Source organism: Poecilia formosa, unplaced genomic scaffold, assembly GCF_000485575.1.
Source record: "Poecilia formosa unplaced genomic scaffold, Poecilia_formosa-5.1.2 Scaffold43, whole genome shotgun sequence".
NCBI classification, from domain to species: domain Eukaryota; kingdom Metazoa; phylum Chordata; class Actinopteri; order Cyprinodontiformes; family Poeciliidae; genus Poecilia; species Poecilia formosa.
The window spans coordinates 1,768,690-1,788,443 of NW_006799982.1; the positions used below are offsets into that span (position 1 = coordinate 1,768,690).

General features: G+C 41.2%; 1 protein-coding gene across 1 annotated transcript; it reads right to left on the reverse strand.

Moving 5' to 3' along the window:
- Window positions 1-442: 442 nt before the first annotated feature.
- ecpas (Ecm29 proteasome adaptor and scaffold) lies at window positions 443-18,663 on the reverse strand. Its single transcript, XM_007551689.2, has 49 exons — window positions 18,562-18,663; window positions 17,755-17,885; window positions 16,242-16,358; window positions 15,838-15,956; window positions 15,101-15,250; window positions 14,827-15,004; window positions 14,352-14,491; window positions 14,121-14,199; window positions 13,911-14,030; window positions 13,692-13,777; window positions 13,521-13,596; window positions 12,687-12,736; window positions 12,533-12,599; window positions 12,327-12,449; window positions 11,491-11,594; window positions 11,243-11,366; window positions 11,056-11,136; window positions 10,741-10,957; window positions 10,411-10,502; window positions 10,167-10,301; window positions 9,919-10,090; window positions 9,566-9,738; window positions 9,389-9,490; window positions 9,125-9,248; window positions 8,248-8,393; window positions 8,098-8,152; window positions 7,884-7,998; window positions 7,737-7,805; window positions 7,537-7,654; window positions 7,276-7,443; window positions 7,090-7,169; window positions 6,904-7,009; window positions 6,770-6,817; window positions 6,566-6,684; window positions 5,619-5,769; window positions 4,977-5,042; window positions 4,726-4,815; window positions 4,566-4,632; window positions 4,403-4,494; window positions 4,234-4,300; window positions 3,415-3,612; window positions 3,097-3,308; window positions 2,968-3,011; window positions 2,405-2,597; window positions 2,160-2,316; window positions 1,932-2,037; window positions 1,736-1,824; window positions 1,587-1,658; window positions 443-1,116 (listed from the first exon to the last, which is right to left on the reverse strand). The coding sequence occupies exons 1-49, from the start codon at window positions 18,581-18,583 to the stop codon at window positions 977-979; spliced, it is 5,550 nt and encodes a 1,849-aa protein (XP_007551751.1). The 5' UTR covers window positions 18,584-18,663; the 3' UTR covers window positions 443-976.
- Between the last annotated feature and the right edge of the window lie 1,091 nt (window positions 18,664-19,754).

Below are 19,754 nucleotides of genomic sequence, written 5' to 3' on the forward strand. Positions count from 1 at the left end.
ACATAAAATCTGTTTTCACAATACATTCCAGATATGTAAAATTGGTTTTACTGGATGTATTAGTACATATATCTTTAACTATATTTTGACTAGAGAAACTATTTGAAATATCTCTAATTATATTCTGACCACCATAAGTGTCAGATATACCTGTACTTTGTAAGAAATCTGCAATTAATGACTGGCTTATGGCATGCCATTTTAACATAAAATTGTTTCATCTGTAATTATTCTAGATATCAAAATGTATTTTGACTATCCTGAACGGCTATATATCTGCATTCTAATTAAATCCATCTTCACCTACAATTTGATGAGACACAATGTATTTCAATTATTCAATATTCAGACATCTAGAAAGTTATTACACGTAGACAGTCAATTTTATATTAAATCTGCCTGCCATAACCCTGCAGAGTTAATGAGAAGCTTCAAAACCAGGTCAGTGGTCCAAAGTTTTATTTCATGAAGGATAAACTGAAACAACCACAACATCACTTGAAGTCAACAGCAGGCTCACTCTTCTTTTCAGGCTTTAAATCAGGCTGACATCTCAGTCCTCTGGCACATATTTTCAGCACTTTTATGAAAAACACACTTCACCATTTTAACAGCAGTGAAGTCTTGTAGTCGGTCTTCCTATTGCTGTTGTTTAGAGAAGTAAATCCATTATTAAGACAAACTCACAACAGTAGTAAAATCCCCATTTTGGGGCTAGAACTATACAGTGTCCACAAAGTCAACACACTGGCTTATAAAGCGTTTCTCATCGTCTCACGGCCCAGTTAGACAAACTTCACACGTTGACGCCCTGACATGTTCACCCGCAGCACCGTCACAGACTATATGGATCGTTGGAGTAAATTAAAACAACACGCATGTATTACGGAGTTCAATCAGATTAGATATGTGCTAATGGATGTTCTGTGTTGCTGATCAACACGTTTAATGGGCAGGTCGGTTTCTCCGCGCTCGCTCAGGGCTGGCTTTGGATGCGTCTGCGCAGCTCCTGCGCCTTGTCCCGCAGCTCGGGCCGGCTGTCGGACTGCAGCGTCGACAGGGAGCGCTGCAGCTGCTCCCGGCTCCTCACAGGCATGCAGTCCCACTGCTCACTCTCTGGTAACATCCACACAAAAATGCGTTACAAACCAGCTGCAGAGTAGGATGTTAAGGTTTCAAATAAATCACATCCCTTTGGAGAGAGACACGGAGAAACAAATCTGAAGTCCGGGAATGAAAACCAAGAGATATAAAGAGAATTTCATCTGTTGTTCTTTTTTGTTTGATTCAGCGATGCCAGGAAAAGTTGGGCGAGATTTCTGACCGGCACGTTGTGCAGCCCACCAAGCATTTACTTGATGCACTGAATGCATCAAATAAAAGCCATTATGAGGACCAGAATCTGCCTCCGTCTGTCCTTAATGGAACAATAAATAACGTCCCATTTTCAAGCCGATCAACAGGAGCACAGCGAAATTCATTTTCCAAGAAGGTTAAATAATGTAGGCCTAAATTTGGAAACATTATTGAGGCTCGGACATAATGTATGTTCAATAATATAGAGAGCAGAATCAATAAAAGCCTACCTCCTGTTCTCTTAACGATCAGATCCACCACAGACAAGGCCTCTGTCCTCACAGAGGAGTAGCTTTTATTTTCTGTGGAGAAAATTAAACAGTCTGTGAAGACATGAGACTTTCAATTAAAGCCATTAGATTTTGAATTACCTCCTTACCTAAAGCATAAGTGAGAGCAGTGCAGGCCTCGGTGAGGATCTGCGATAGTGCATTTGTGTCTTCGTTACCCTTCTCGAGCAGCAACAGGCTACAAAGCAAAAAATAAATAAATCTTTGTTTTAACTAGCTAAATAATTCAAATTGTGGAACGCTTCCCAAATCCAGCGTGTACAGTTTGTGTGTTTTGATCCTCACCCCTGAAAATACGCCTTCATGGCCTGAAGAACAGCCAGCTGCACCTTCCATGTGCTCAGCTTAAGCTTCCCACACATCAGAGTGCACAAATCTGTCTGGAAACGCACTGCACACAAACATGCACAACGAAAATTACGAGTCTTCACCTTCGGTTCAGATTGATGAGAGCAGATATGACGAAGGACTGATGTGTCCGCTCTAAACTGCGACTAAACCAACAGAATTCACCTTGAGTTTGTGGGTTTCTGGGCCAGGTCTTCCCAAGTGTCTCAAAAGCACAGAGTATAGCTTCGGTGTGCAGCTCCTTATCTTTCACATCTTTGTCATCATCGTCGTCGTCGTCATCCATCGACCTGGGAGAGGCGCCACCGCTCTCTGGACAGCTCTGTCATAAAAACGTGAGATTAGGCTCCTTCTCAAGGCAAGTCTTTACTAAACTAGCCCCACGACAAACAGAAAACTCAGACGCGAACCTTCTTGATCAGAGGGAAAAGGATCTCAGCCATGTCGGTGAAGCGGTCTTCCTGACTACTGTGGAGAACATCTGCGGCGCAGCGCAGAGCGGCCATTTTGTAAAGCAGATTCTCCTTGCGGCATTCTTTAAACACGACATCCAGGACCTCCGGGATGCTGGGCTGGCCGCTGCACGGCTTTTGCAGCTCCGCGCTAAAAACCGAAGAGGAGATGAGGTCAAGTTCACAGGAAGTAGTACATGAAATGTATTTCACAACTAAACTGTGAAATTCATTTTCACAGTTTACCGTTATTAAAGCCCAGTGTTCATTACATGTATTTGATCAAGTTTTTAAGTATGAAACCTGAAAGAACAAACTCAGGTGGATGATGACTGAACGGACAGCTGGACAAACAAGCTGCGGGCGAACTAAAGTCTGAAACTATAAAATCGCTTCATTCCCCCCCCACACACACACACACACACACTGAAAAATATTGATGTCAAAGTTTAAATCATATTCATCCAGAGCTGCACACGAACCCAGGCAAGAGCAGGAAGAAGTTCTGCAAGATGACTGACCTGCACTTGGACACCACTGACCCGATGGCTTTCAACAGCTCCTCCTGCACAAAACCAAAACACCAAAATCTGAATCCAGTGTTGTGTTTTATTTCCAGGCTTTCTTAAAACGACAGGAGCAACACACACCTTGCCAGCCCAAGTTCGCCCGGAGAGTCCCTGCATCAAGGCTGTCAGCACCAAACCGAGGTGCGGCGCCACCAATGAGCCCGTCTGTTCCTTAGCAACAGTTGCCATGGCAGCTGCACCCTGAGCCTTCATCTTCCAGGACTGAGACTGCAGGGCTTTTTGAGTGATGGTGATCAGCTCTGTCATGTAAAGCCTGATGCCCCCGAAGCTTCCTGAAGTCAGAGAAAAGTATAAAAAAAATGAATCGGCTTTTATTCCTGGGAAACGATCCTTTCCGTTTCGTAGCACCGGTATTTGTCATGCGACAGCGTTCCCCACCTGGAACGTTCTCCTGCCACACCTCCGACCACAGGGTGGCATCGTGACTCTCTCCTTTCTCCTCATCAGGACCCGGCGCCTGATGCATGCCCAGGAAGGCCAGGGGCAGGGCCACGCCCGCGTGGGCCTTCAGCACATCCGGACTGTAGTGGCTGATGGCGTGCACCGTTAGCGCACACGACGACTTGTACACTGGCTCTGGAAGCAGGAGAAACGGAGTGAAAACATTTCATTTAAAAGGGAGTCAAGGCAGGAGAAGAAAAAAAAATCATAAGACAAACTAACATTTTCAACATCAAACTTTTGTGTATTTTACTGGAAGCAGCACAAAAATTGTGTGGTATTGACTTGTATTTAGTTTCTCAATTTAATATAGGTCTTTACTTTGACTAGACCATTTTAAAAAAATAAATAATACTTATATTTGTTCACTCACAATCTCCAACAAACTTCACAAAACAGCTGAATTTACATCACAATACTTTTGACACACTCCCTAAGTAGAAAGAAGGGGACTTCTCAAGACAATGGGGAGCACTCCATTTTATGAAGGGGTCTTAGGAAAAAAGGGAGGTAAATATAAATGCATGCCACACTTTATAGATTTAAATTTAAATGCAAAAACAGACAGAAAAAACGTGTAGTTTTTCCAAACGCCACACATCTATGCACTGCTTTGTAAGATTCTAATAAAATACACTCGATTTTGTAGTTTTAAAGTCAAAGAAAAACTTAAAGGGTATGAATACTTTTTCAAAGAACAATATCGTCACATTTTATTGCTCCGCTGAAAAAAGTACATTTCAAAGTAAGATTCACCTTCTTTCTCCAAGTACCAGTTGCTGAGCTTCAGTAGTAGTTTTTCTACGCTGCTGTCCTTTGCTGACTAAAAAGGATAATAAATGTCGTCATGATAAAGTCTGTGACAAACAGACAAATCCAGGGTTTAATAATCCACCAAGGACTTCATGTTAACGGAGGGGCTTACCCTGACGAGGTGTCCCAAAGCAAAGGCGAAGGCTTTCTGTACAACTGTGCTCCTGTCATGAATGCCATTGAGCAAGGCACTCATCAGTTTACCTGCGGATAAAAACTGATTAGTTTGTTCAACTCGAGTCATTAACCGAGTCAGATGGCGTGTCGTGTTGTACCTGAGTATGGGGTTAGGTCCTGAGGACACTGTACCGTCAGGGACACAATTACACTGGCGCAGCCTCCCTAAACCGAGAACAGCAGTCATTAAGGCAACTGATGCGCTTCTGTGTGGTGGAGAATCACTGATGAATGCGTGACTGTGGGACTCAGTTCTACCTTTGTGCCCAGGCCCACTCCGCTCTTCAGCAGCTCACAGAGTCTGGGAACCAGCTCTCCCAGCACAGAAACATCTAGATGCTGCAGACACTGGAAGAAGACACGCATTCAGAAGCTTCGCCTCGGTGAAACGTGAAGCTGCTAGTAAATGCAGAAACCTCACGACTAACTAAGATATCCCAACATTTGGGTTGGAAGACTCTACAGTGAATAAACTGGGATTATTGTGTGAGCATTTATTTTTGTTTTACCATGTTAACAGTCTCCATCATTGGAGAAGACTTGGCAGCACTGAGCCGTGCAGCATCCATGGCACTCTGCAGAGAAAGAACAAACATCTCATGTCACGGGGCTTCTGCAGGTTTCACCATTTAAAGACATTTTAAGACCATTAATTAAATTTAAGACCTGTATCACGACGGAAAGGTACAAAAGTGATATGTATAGTATATAGTAGTAGTGACAAGCTTTTTACCACAGAATAAATACACCATCGTACAGGTTGGCAAGAGAAGTGAGCTAATGGCGAAGACGAACGTTTTCCAGCCAACCGGTGTTAATGTTACACTTTACTCATGATAGATGCAAGAAGGCTAGCTAGCTATGGTCAGTAGCTAGTTAGCGGTAGCGCGAACCTCCTTTAGTCACAGAACGCAGTGAATATGTTTACAGGTGACTTAAATGTTTGCCTGAAAGAAAAGTCCCACGAGAAAAAAACAAATACAAGATTAAGTAGTCCTGACACGACAAAAATTGACATATTTAAGGCCAACTTACATTTTAAGGCCTTAATTTTAGATAAATGATATCAGGACTTTTTAAGGTAGAGCAGACACCCTATATCATCAAATGCAACTTCTGTATGATTTGCAGGTGAACTGAAAGTTGTTTACCTTTTCCTGCTCAGTGGCTCTGAGGCTGAGGTAGTTGAGGACCTGAGGCTCCAGGGTGCTGAGGGCTTCCAGCAGGGCTGGAATCAGCCGAGCAGCGTGAGGCTTTAACCTGGCGCCAGCAGTCTTACTGATTTTCACCAGGGTCTGAATACTAGAGAGAGAAAAGTTGACAAACCAGTTATACATGTCCAAACTATGCAGAACAAAATCAACAAATGCACTCAAATAGCATGTTTAAAAAAATAATAATCTAAACTGACATTTTGTAATTTTTCAGTCCTTTCCAAGACGACAAGGGGTAAATAGACTCCAAATAATTGAAATCAAGGGATGTAGGAGGGTATTAGGGGCTGCTTTCAAAAATTCAGTCCTTTTAGTTTCAGTGAAAGAAACTCTCAACATGACATATTGGATTTTATGCTCCCAACTTTACAGGAACAGTTTGGTGAAAGCTCCTTCCTGTTCTAAGATGAATGTGTACCAGTGCACGAAACAAATCAATAGACATGCATGAACTTGTCTGGTGTGAAGAAGCTGACAGGCCTGCAGAGCCCCGATCTCAACCTGACAGAACACCTTTGGGGATGAATCAGACCTGAGACTGAGAGCCAACCTTCTCATCCAACATCAGTGTCTGACCCCAAGAAACATGTTTCAGGAAGAATGATCAAAAAGTCCAATAAGCCCACTCCTGAAACTAATGGAAAGCACTCTTCTTATTTCAGAAGAGTTGAAGATGGTAAAGCTGTAAAGAGTAAGCAGGCGTCATTCTGTATGGATTAAAAATGGGAAATAACATATGCCAGTGTGTGTTAAGGCAGATGAGGAATTACTTTTACAGTCTACTGTATTCCCTGTTCACCTTTCAGCATCAGCTGAGAAACCATCTTAAGACATCTTTGTTTCATATCAATCAGTATTTATGTTGCACAAGTAAACAGATTTACCTGAGAGAGCGAACCTCAGAGACGTTGCTAACGATGCCTTTTTCCAGCAGAGTGGGTAATATCACGGCCACAGTTCTCTGGGCCGCAGAGCCAGTAGACTCACACATACGAATACACACCTGCACATAAAATCAAAGAGGCTGAAATACTTACACAGTGGAATATAAACTTACACGCAGTCCAGTGCGCTGACATAACATTTACCTTACTGAGCGTTTTCAGTGTTAAGTCTGCAGCCTTTCGCACAGACTCCTAAAAAAAACCCAAACATTAAAAGTTCAGATGGAGATTAAACCATGAACCACTTTGAGATTTATTTCAGATTATTTTTGTCTGACCTTGATGTCGTCCAGGACTCTGAACAACGTCTCCCACATCTCTGCCAGGTGATCGATGAGGTCATCGGCCTGACGGCCCCGGATCAAGTCGTTGAGGGCCAGGCAGCTGCAAGACAAATTCATCAATTCACTTTAACCCGTCTTGGAGAAGATAAACACTCCAAGTGAGTGGCCGGTGCAATCTACCTGGACTCACGCACTCTCCAGGTGTTGTTGGTCAGGTTGGAGATGACATCCTGCAGGATTTCCTTCAAGTATTTATCCACCTGCGCAAAACGAAACAATTATTCCTGACAGTTCTTCCCACCCACTTTCACGTCATTCTGTCTCTAGCCAATGTTTCCGTTGATGTACAAAACTACGGAGCCTCACCAGGGTTTTATCGGTGACTAAGGCATCCCAGATGCTGGTCATAGCCTGGCGAATGCTCAGGTTTGGGTCAAACTGGTAGCGGTACAAACGAGGCACTAACTGTGGCAGGAATGGAGCCAGCTGCTCCCCAGCCTTGGTAGCGATCATGTGGAAACCAAAAGCTGCTCCCTGGAAGAAACAGAACGTTGTTTTAGGTCAGGGAGGAGAAGAAAACCTGGAAAAAATAATGGAGGCAAAAGAGAGAGAGCCTTAGTGCGTTACCTTGCGCGAGTTCCACATGGCGTGGTGGTTTGCCAGGTTCATGAACTTATAGACCAGATCTGGTTGGTTCAGGTCGCTGGCCAGTGAGCAGAGCTCCTTGTATGTCGACAAGCTTTGACTGGAAGAAAATTACAAAACTTGTTTTACTCTTGGTTGTAACTCAAACCTGTTACAAATCAACAATTTGTAACAAAGCTCACCCATCAGGTGTTTTTCCCAAATCCTCCCCTTGAAACACCTCGGTATCCTCTGAAACTGCATGTTTCACCCTGTTTACAAGAATAAATAATCATACAAACTCTCAATTTACTGCTTAGTAAGCTTACCTCTTAAGCTTAGTAGCTTACCTTTTTCCAGTCATGAGTGTTTCCACCAGTGTAGACACCAGCTCCTGCTGATCAGCCTCGCCACCCATCTCATAAACGAGCCCCAGGCCTTTAGATGCCACATCCTGACTGAGCTCTGAACAAAAAGGAAAAGAAGCATGGAGGAGGAAGTGGGAACGAGAGAAGCTGAAAGAGGTGTAATGCTACGAAGCTCAGCTCAGCCATCTTGTCTTACCATCCGGGTCTGACAGAACGGAGATGAAAGCTATCTGAATCTCCTTCAAATGAGACTGCAGCCGCAGAGGAAGATGGGAAAATGATCGTTAAAGCTTGTGCTCCAGTTGTAAATAAAGACAGTAATGCTACAGGTGGGTTATGTACGTACAGTAATTTCCTTGTGCTGGCTGAGTTTTTTCACCAGGGAGAGCAGCCAGATGCAGGCCGCCTGCCGCACATGAGGGTTCTGGCTGGGAATGTACCTGGACAGGATGGAGTTGAGGACCCAGGGAACCACGTCGTTGTTTTTAACATCTGATGGAAGTAAATGGAGAAAAAAAAAAAAAAAAAGACGTGGCATTCAAGAATTACATTAAAACAGGTAACCACACACAAGCTGGATCTATGTTATAGTTTGTATATTATGCAATTTAATAAATAAATTTTAAATTTGTCAGCTGCAGTATTCATATGCATCTACAGCTTGCATAAATTGCTTAAGTTACATACATTTAAGCAATTTAAGTATACTAAGTAAACATTTTATGTGCTTAAATGATCCAACAAACAGATTTGTAATGACTGCAAAAGTTTGTCAAACATTTTTAATTTTTTTTTTTTTTCATTTCAACATGCTGAAAAAAAAACACCTATTATTACAAATGTATTACTTTGTATTCTGAATCTCTTTTTTTTTTATCTAGTTTGATCTGGTATTCTGCTCCTTTGGTACATTTGACAAAGGAGCAGAACACTCCTTTGTCAAATGTCTATGATGTGATGCTTATAGGAATGATGGACTGGCCCTGCCTCACTTCGACTGCTATTACTGGACAGATAATATCCATTATTTAAGCTACTGATCACCATACAGAGAGATCTCACTAGTTGTCTTAGTCCGGGATGTTTCTCTCCCTTTTATTTTAATTTGTTCATAAAAATACTTTAAACAATCTTTGTGGGAATTTGTGAAATGACTTCATCCATTAGTGACTAAAATTCAGATCTATTTCACACCAGCAGGGATAGAGCCTGTCAAAACTCACTGTGTGGCGGGCTGTACTGGTCCTCAGTGCAGGTCCACGGATCCCTGGCGGCTCCAGAACTGGTTCCTATGGCAGCGCTGGTGATGGCCTCTCCTACTGTGAACTGCAGCTCCACCTGCTTGGCCTGGAAGGTAGAAAGGAAGCAGAGAAGGGTTGGTATTGGTATGTGGCAGTTTCACAGCAGAATAATTTGAATATTTCTAAAATCACTTCAAGAGAAAGTAAAAGAAATTAATAAAGAAAATAGAAAATCTAGTTTCATACCTCCACCGAATCCATGAGGCCCTGCAGCAGCTTCTTCTGGTGTGGAAAGTCTGGGTCTCCCACTGGCAGATAACCCAAGGTTGTAACGGATCGCTCCTTCATCTGGAAAACGACGCGGATAAAAATCAATCAGAGCAACAGCACAGCAAATCAGAGCCATTAAGAGTCACAGCTTACCTTGAGGCTCTCTTTGCCAGAAGTGATGCGAGCTAGCAGGTTTTCCGTGACGGAGAGTTTGGTGAAGCCGTCTCCCTCTGCAGGGATCAGCAGGGTGCCATTCCGCCCAATTTCTCCCAGAGCTGTGCAGGCTGCTACGGCCAACATGGCACTGCCGCTGTCCAGGAAGGTACCTGGATGCGAATACATGTGATCACTTTTGTGGGGAAATTATCAAACACTCTCTAATTTTACCACTTTACTTTGTTTTTTTGTAAAAGAGGTTGCAAAAACATACAATAAAAGTTGCCTATAAGTCAGTAAAATCTGCACAAAAAGGATTTATGTAAAAAAAAAATAAAAAAAGTTCATACCAATTGTCTTAGTAGCCATGGAAACCAGCTTGTCATCATCTTGGGAAGTGATGCTCATCTCTTCCATCTTGTTTTCTGTCAACTCACAAGAGGCAATGGCTTTCTTTCTGCTCAGATTCCTTCCCACCATGTAGCCGAGAGCCAAGATGGCGCCATGCTGAGTCTCAGGACTCTGAGATTCAACCCAAAAAATAAATATTAGCAGCGCAAGCTAATGACATGAATAACCGTAAGAGTATGTGACTTACATGGTTGTCTTTGGTGATTTTGACAAGATTCTGTACGGCTGTCTGCAGCTCGTTGCCAGTCATGGTGGAGATCACCAAAGCATACAGCTGGGCGGCGAGTTCCCTCATGTCCTCCTTATTGGTGTTCATCAGACTCTGAAAGAAGAATGTGATTACAGCTAATTTGGATAACAAAAGTGAAATGTGCATGAAAGATAACTCGCTGAATGATATTTTAAAACTCTGTACGTAAAATAGAACTCACTTTGATCCAGTCTATTTTATCAGCAAACCTGGGGGCGAGTTTTTCTGGACACACAGACACCACTTCCAGTAAGCAGTACATGACTGGGATTCCTGCAGGGAAATTTAGATGTAGATACAGTATGAATACTACAATTGACAAATATAAAATGTTTTTTTTTTCTTTAGTAAGGACTGAATTAGTCTTAAAACAGAACAAATTAAAGCTGTAAGAGAGAAAGTACAGCTACTATGATTTAGACAAATCATAAATCAGACAAAAGAGAATAAGCATCGCTTACTACTTGTTTATACCCCAAACTGCCTCCGAGGAAGGCAGGTTAAGTCTCACCTCCCACAGCAGAGAGAAGCTGCTGCAGTAGATCCATGTACACATGTACAGGGTTTCCCTCCAGGCCTTTTGGCGCTGAGGGTGGCGGTTCAGCTGAGAGCAGGGTGTGGACGTAGCGACCGATGGCCGGAGCATCGTCCTGCATGTCCAACAAGCGGGTGGACATGGGCCTGGCGCCAGCGCTGTGGGCCAGACACATCCTCAGGTACAACATTATCTGAAAAAACAAAAGAAATCCACCAGAAAACACACTTATATGGTTTGCTGAGTCATCTGGTTTTATCCTCAAATGAAATAAATATGTTTATTATTTACCTCTCCAAAGGCAGATGGGTTAAAAGGAATTGTGGAGGCCCCAACAATATATTTGGCAGGGGTTTTGATCCTCTGAGCTGCCTAAAAAAAATGACAAGAATGTGAAGAGAGTGGATCGTTATTTCTTGAATTAGAAGGGTAACATTATTTTGCAGGTGTGCCGTCTGAGAGATGCTCCGAGCCCCACTTTTTCCTGGATGTAGGCAACCATGTCGGGAAAGGACGGCATTGGCTTCGGTCCCTCCTTCTCCGAGCTTTTTGTGGGAAAAGGCCTCAGCACCCTTTGGGCCTCTGCAGACACTTCCTCTCGTCTAAAGAGCAGAGCATAAAATAAAATCTTACCAAGTGTAAAGTTCACAACAGACATTTATCTTAATAAAGCCATTTAATTTCTCTTTCTGCATTACAAAGAGTTAGGTGGTTCCATAAACTTACGGGTCTCCAGCAGCCAGCAGCAGCAGGTACCTTGATGGCACGTGGTCAGGAGCAAACACTGTGCTGGCAAACTTCATGGCCACCTGGCGAACTTGTACCTCCGGCTGCAATGAAACAAGCGGCAGGCTTCTTTTATTTCTGCTTACTAAGCTTGTTACAGGGTTTTGTACACTGTTCCCACAGTAAAATTCAAACATTTTCAAGGTACATTTTCAAACTTTTCCACACCATAGTTGACATTGGAGATAAAAACAATACCAGTGAACTAAAGACAGTTTCAATTAACTATTATATGATGTAATTTATTACTGGAATCATTAGGGACAAGGTCAACTTAAATATAGCAAAATTTTATGTTTTGAAAGGTCTCTCTCACACATATCCTGTACACCTGACTGGTCAGAAAAAAATTCCAAAACAAAAATCTCTAACAAATATTCTCTCCAAGATGTCTGGCATTTGGCAAATAAAAATTATTTTGGTAATTCTAACTGACCTGAAATAAGATAAGTTTGGTCTGATTTAACTTCAGACAGTGAGAAGAAAAATGTGCTCATCTTTTTTATTACCTTTAATTATCTAGTTTCAACTATATTGCTTTCCAAACTGAGGCTGTAAATCAAACATCTGATTGCACTTTATTACAAAACTGTGCAGTTTAAATATCAAGTACTTTTTAGGACTTTATACAGAAATTAATCACTTTCCAAAACTTAAAATGCCTAATTGAAATTCAAGCATTTTCACAGATTTCAAGCACACATATGAACACAGTTGTTAAAACACACATTACAGTTGTGAAAGAATCCAATTCTCTTCTTGACGTGGTAGAATACCTTTGAAATATATGCAGCCACCAGGGCTTCCATCAGATTCAGCAGCGCCCCCTGTAGGTTGGCATACGCTCCAACCATCATTGACAAAGCTTCCTGAATGGCAAGGCGAACATCCGGCTCCTCCTGATCAAGCAGACACAGTGTTTAAGAAAAAAAAATACTAAAGTAGGTTCACCTCCAACTTTTCCAAAATGTGTTCCACCAACCTTACACATGGACTCAAAAAACTGCTGCACAAGAGCAATATCCTTTGTGAAAAGCTGAGGCATCCGACTGAAACAGGAAAAAATTAAAACAAGCGTCGGTTTGTCTGTTTCTAAATCGGACCCAACTGAAATACCAATAAGATGTTATCGTAACCTTGACAGCTTTCCGACAGCAGAGTAGGCAACACATAATAACTTAGGATCCTGCAAAGAGAGGCGTTGTGAGAGAAAGAAAACACGATAAACCAAACTGCAAGAATTACCAGTGAGGTGCAGGTTTTGATTAGACAAGAAATTTGATATTGACCAAAATAGGAACCAAGTTGTCTGCAAAGATTATTAAAACACTTGTTTAGAATAACATTCTTTTTCATCTGCTAAGAAACATTCTGAATCTCAAAATGTCTGTCTTCACTCTACAACAAATATAAACAGACTGATATTTGCTAACCGCGATAAAACAAGGTGCTTAAAATGTCAAAACTTTAATCGTTTTCTTTCTGTTTTGAAATAATATTATTTACATTTGGTAAATTGCAGATCTGTATATCACCAACTTTTCTCTCCCTCTCACACACACACACACACACACACACACACACACACACACACACACACACACACACACACACACACACACACAGTGTGACGTGACCTCTGCTATTGATCTAAAGCAGAGGTGACAGATTATGGCAAAAGTTTCTTCAGGCTTCTGTGCTGCTACAACAAATGAACAAATGACGTAACAGTTTGATACGTCTGACCATAAATCAGAGCGTTTCGCTTTCAAATATCAAGTTGGACGAAGCTGTTATTAAAAAATAAATAAATCTTTTAATATGGTGCAGTTTTATATTTTGAGATGTGCAAAAGAAAGTTCAGGAGCAACAACAATGAGACCTAACGCAATCAAAAACAGCTAACTATCAGTAGAGCAGAACTGAATTAGTCTTAAAACATTTTTAAATTAAATTACCATCTTATTTACCTCCTTGTATTCGTTGATAAGTTTGGTCAGACCATTGAGCAGCATTAGTCCTAAAGGCTTGTTAGTGTCAGGGCATCTGTAAAATAGAAAAAAAAAACATTTAGACTTTATTCTTGAGAGGAAACACAGGTAAACAGTTCATGGGCAGAGGAATAAGTGTGAATGTCTTACACCATGCAGATGTGATGGACAAACTGTAAGGTGAGAGACAGCAGTTTGTTGTTGGTGTTGGCCCCAAACAAACCGTCATAAACGACCTGAAGCGCAAAGCAAACCAGTAAAGACATTAGCACATCACCACATAAAAGATGACGTGGATCTCTGAACAGGCAGAAACAGACATTCTGACGACTGATTGTCTAAAAAAAAAAAAAAAAGAGTCAGCATGACCTGGATGTTTGCTGGGAAGCACTCTGCTGCCAGCCGGGAGCGTAGAAGATGTGGGAGGATTTTTAGTTTGACTCTAGTGCTCACTGGATCGTGTTTCAGCTCTTGCTTAACATTTCCACCCTGCAGAAAATACGTTAACATTTTCACCTGGATCTGAATTTGCATAAAAATCTCTTTCACTGGCTTTTAAATTAAATGTAAATTACAAACCTTTGTTTTAAGAGGGACATCTCCCAGATACACCTTGAACATCTTGTTGATAATTAGAGGATTGTTCCAGTCAATGATGCTGGAATGAAACAAAAATAAACATTGAGAAAACAGCTTTGTAATGTGTAAACAGAGCCATCTTGTCGTTCACCAACAGAAGCTAAAGGGAAACAGAAACTAAAGACGTTCACAGTCTTTCCACACGTTTAACATAAAAATAAAAGGCTCTACCTCTGTTTGCTCCTCAGCTCCAGATCAGCTGCAGTAGCCACGCTGTGTCTCGTGTCACTCGAAGCCACCGCCAAGTGGACCACCGTCTCCACCTCTGGCACCTGCTTGGCCTCAATGAACTTCACTATGCCCAGCTTACACTGTTGGAGAACGACCAAGGGAGTTAGACAGAGACCTGCAATTAACAGTCAAGATAAAACTACGATTAAACTGAATGGACAATAACTGATATCGCCATGACACACTAAACTGAGACAGATTATCTTAATATTTCCTTTAAACTGTATGAGTTGGGCCAAACATTTTTAGTATCCTTCCAAAAGCTTATCATTTTCCATCCTGCAAGCTTTTATGTAATTACCATAGGAACCTGTGGCGTCTTGATTCATATATGATTCCAAATATCTGGTTTAAACTGGGAACAAAATATTTGATCAGACAGCCCGAATATGGCCATATGAATACATTACTGTACCTGCTCTAGCTGCTCGGCGTTCCACTGCGCTTCTCCAATAACCCTCTTTGCAGCATAGACACTCATCCCTGGGGGAGGCTGGGGAAGACCCTGCCCGCTCCCAGTGACCGCCCCGTCCGAGGAACCTCCCTGGGAGGAGGATGGTGCAGGCCGAGTGGGAGACTCATTCAGCACAAACCTGATGATGTGGGAGAAAGAACGCTCCAGTTCAAAATGCTGTCATCCTCGCGATTAACACTCATTTCCAGCCGCACGTTTTATTTTGACAACTCACCCATAAGGCATGAGCAAAACATCCAGCATGAACTCCAGTAGAAGGTGTATCATCTTTGGCCTTTCAGTTAAATTGAACGGAGACACGACTTTGGACGAGTCTGCAGGATACTTCATGTGGTAAAGAGTGGGAATCAGAAGGTGCATCAGGCTGAAAACACAAAGAGAAAACGGAGAAGTTGTGTCATGCACTGCTGGTTTTGAGTTAGACGCAGTCAGGACTGGTTAATTTGTTTTTATTGGAGGGGATTTTTAAAAGTTCTCTGATAAATTCTTGTATTTCATTTTCATTCACTTTGAAGAAATATCCAGTTTTGTAATGTCACAGTTGTCCCACATTTTCCTCAATGAATAATCTTTACTGTGCTTTGGTACATGTAGAATGCAGAATGTTTTAGCGATGAGATTTATAGCGTTGCTGTAAACTATGAGCATGTCAGCAAAGCTCAACGAGGATAGATGAACATTCTTTTAGATTAATCGGATTCACTAAAATTCATGGCCTGTGTGTCCTTAAGAAGGCTGGATACTAAAACTGAATCAAAAGTATCAGCTTGATGTTGTGCACAAATGCACAATCCTAAAATATGAAGAAAAAAAATAATTTATTATCTCCTCCTTTTTTTGACGTCTCAAAAACCTAGAGTTTCTAACAGGAGAGTGTAACACCTTTGCCATCCGGTCTAGAAGGTGACAGTACTTCACCGGATAGGTATGTGAGAATATGCGTCCTCTCACCTGTCCTGTTGTGGCTGCGGTTTGCCTTCCATGGCAGTGATGAGAGTCGGGGCCAGCTCACATTGTTTTGCCACCTCTAGACGAGGGAAGCCCATTTTAATATAGATGATGGTGAAATTCTGTCAAAAAATGAAGTAGATTTCATTTTAATGAAACAGACCTGTTTTTGTTTCAGTTCAAATACCAAATCGGTTAAATATCACGCAAAGTTAAAACACACAATTTTTAAAAATCGGATTTATAATGAAGACAACAAAATCAACTCACACATGTGCCATTCATTTGATAACCAATACTGACTGGATGTTTTGCTCATGATATTTTACTTAACTGTAGAGTGACTGAAGATAATATGGACAGTAAACATCGTCTCTCACAAGATAAACGCTGTATTAATATCTTACTGTAACAAAAGAAGCAGCCGCAGGGTCCTGGTACTGCACCAGCAGTGTTTCCACTGGTAGCTGGATCTTTGGTCGGCTTTTAATCCTCTTGTTCAGGTGAACCAACAACTCCATCACCTAGTCAGAGACACATTTCTTAGTGCAGTTTCACGAAACAGATGCATGAATAAATAATGTAAGGAAACATAAGGCCGCTGAAAGCAATCTTTAAAGTACAAACTGTTTACTTTTCCACATTTTGTGACTCTAAATCCACAAACTTCAATATATTTTAAGGTGGTTTTAAGTGATAGACAAATAGACCAATAAACAGCAGTGCATATTTGTGAGGGGCAGGGAAATGGTTTTCAAAGTTTATTAAAAATGTCAAATTCTGTGGGGAGTCTAGTTGTTTTTAGCTCCCCTTTCTCTTATACCTCTAAAGAAACCTCGTGCAACCAGTGGACTTCAGAAGCCACAATTAGTAAATTAGGTCCACCTGGGTGTAGTATAATCAATGTATTAACAACGTTGTTTTGTGACCTATTATGCTTACTTAAACAGGTTAGGTCTATGGACTATACAAAACATGTTCATTAATTTTTTTTTGTACAAACTCATTCTTAGATGATGAGATTTTAATCTGCTCAGTTCTGCCTATTTTGAGCTCATTTCAGAACAGAGCTGTTTTAGGGCCGCTTGTCACTTTAAATCCAAATAAGATGCTTCTGGCCACGCCCCCCACAACTCAACATTTACACTCACACATGAAAATGGCTGCGACCAGATGCGCAATTATATAACTGTAGATCTTTGAAAAGCAGAGCATCCTGCGTAACCAACAAGAATGCAGCAAGTGATTTCTGGATGGTAAGTCAACAGCAAAACAGTTGTCTTTTCCAGCAGCCATTGCACGGCGCATACAGCGGTAAAAACCGGCTGACCAAACATGCTGGAGCGCCACCTGGGTTGCTGGGTGACAGCCTGGGCTTTGCTGGGGTTGCTAGGTAAGGGGACATGCTGATTTGTAACCTGACATTACAGAGATCTTTTAAACGGGTCATTTTTCAGACACCAAAAAAACATTAACTTGCCATTAAAAACCAGCTGGGTGTCATTTTTTTCTGCTGTGGTTTTTATAAGCACTTGGGCTGGTTTTATCTATATATGAATAATTAGTGTGTTTTTTATTGATGGTTTTTTTCCCCCTCATTTTCCACTTGAATCCCAGAATCTGTGCATAACTTAGTTACATAGATGTAAAATATTAAATCGTATGTTATGATCAGTAACTCAGTCCTTGAGTAGCCTTTTTACAGAATACTTTTTTACTCTTATTTCAGTCATTTCTTGGAAATCTACTTTTTATTTTTAATTGCTGCTTTTACTTAAGTACAATTTCTCTACCCACCTCTGTTAGTCCATCATGCAACAACAAAAAGAGTGGCACAACTGCAAACCTACCACAATGTGACTACACACACCTAAATTGCCTGGCTGAGCACTCAACAATTATTTTTACTTTACTACTCACCTTCTTTCGCACCCCCTCCTGAACACTGGAGAGTTTGAGAAGAACAGGTGGCAGAAACTTGGAGATGATGTCCTGAAGCTGGTCATCAGTTTCTGCATGGCCCAGGCGAAGGAACACACGTTCCAGTTGATCTAATCAAAACACACTCTTACTTCACCGGCACACCAAGTCATGGTATCAGCAGCTCCTACTGTACAGTATCTTTCGATTTTAATATGAATCTTTAACTCATTGGTGACTGCAGACACCCTCTGGGTTAAATTAACCATGTTAAGTCATACTGGAAAGAAGCATTTTGTCCTATTACGGCCGATGAGCTCAACCTGCCAGCTGCTGTACATAACCCAACCATGCACTCCTTCTCCTGGCTTAGCTTTCTAAGCCGTTAGCAACAAATGACAAGATAGTCCACGGAGGACATCATCTTTTTTTTTTGTTTGTTTTAATTAGCATGAAAGCAGCAAATATTTTTCGAAGCAGTGTAACCCGTGTAACTTAACCTAATTGTCACAAATGCCAAAAATGCAAATATTCACTGTAAGGCATTGGTCAGAGGACATATATAAGAAGCCGATGTGATAGTTTTATTTTCACCATGACTGGGCAAACGGCCTCCTGACGTTAGCATGTCAGCTAGCTACGTAGCCTGCTCCCAACCTAGTTTTAAACTGAATTTGGCGTTATCATTACTTTATAAACAGCCTTAGTAGCAGGGCGGGCAAAAACACATCGCTACATCTGTTTTGGCAACCACAAATGGGACATTTAAGAGGACATGAATCGTTAACAAGGCAGAAAGAAACTTACTGAGTTCATCCTGGGCAGCCATGTTTGCACTAAGTCATCAGTGACCCTCCCAGTTGACAGAGACTGCCGCTTCTTTGGAGTGCCAATAGTGCCACGACGTAATACACGAGTTAATAATCGTAATTCTTAAACAATTATTTACGTTATTAATTAAATGGCGTCGGAAATAAATACATTTTATGAATAAACTGATTATGTTACGTCAGCAAATATTTTGTTACATTTAAAATATTTTAATGTAATGTTAAATTTTGAAGTTATATGTGGAAAAGATACAAAACTATATCATTATTTCTTTTTTGTATTACTTTATGTGTTTCCATCCATTATGAAGAAAATTTAATTGTCTGTCCATCCATCTATCCATCCATCCATCCATCCATCCAGCATCTTCCATTTATGTACAGCTCAATCCCAAGGTGTTTTTGAAGCTAAAAGGGTTACCCCCTTCCGGCATGTTCTAGCATGCATTACTGCAGATGAGCCTACAATCCATCTATCCAACACCTACGTCAACCACCCATTATCGTAACTAACACTAAGACTCTTAAATCTCTTAGTTTGACAAGCATGCTAATCTTGACTAGCCATTAACCTTTTTCCAGTTTTAAACCAAGGGCTCAGACTTGGAGAAGTAGACTCTTATTTACTCTTGGCTCCACAGCATGCATACCACAGCATGCTATGTCCTGGTATCTTCAGGACATAGCATGTCATGAAGGTATCAGTACATGATATGCATAAGTCTTGCCTTTTTGAAATAGACAAGGCTTATGATCTTGATTTGCAAAAGAGCAAAGACAAGATCATAAGTTTCCAAGCAGACATCCTCCTCTCCATATACTCTTTCAGATCTTGCCCATCAAAACCACAAACATGATTGGAAATCAGTACTGGTAGAATCCAATCTACACTGAAAACAAGCTTGGTAGATAACATCTGGCACAGAGTGCCACAAGTGGCCCTCTCCTTAAAAACAAGGTTCAACTGCATGTTTTTATGGAGATATGAGGTGAACCATTCAACGACCAAAAAATATCCTCAGGGTTCAAGGTGTATGTGTATTCCCAAAAGGGGTTGCATGCAATACTGTGTAAAAATTTAAACCACAACGGATTTGATTACATTTTGCTTCCAATATATCATAGAGTTTTTCTGTTTTGTTTTTTTTGTTTTGTTTTTTTCAATTTTTG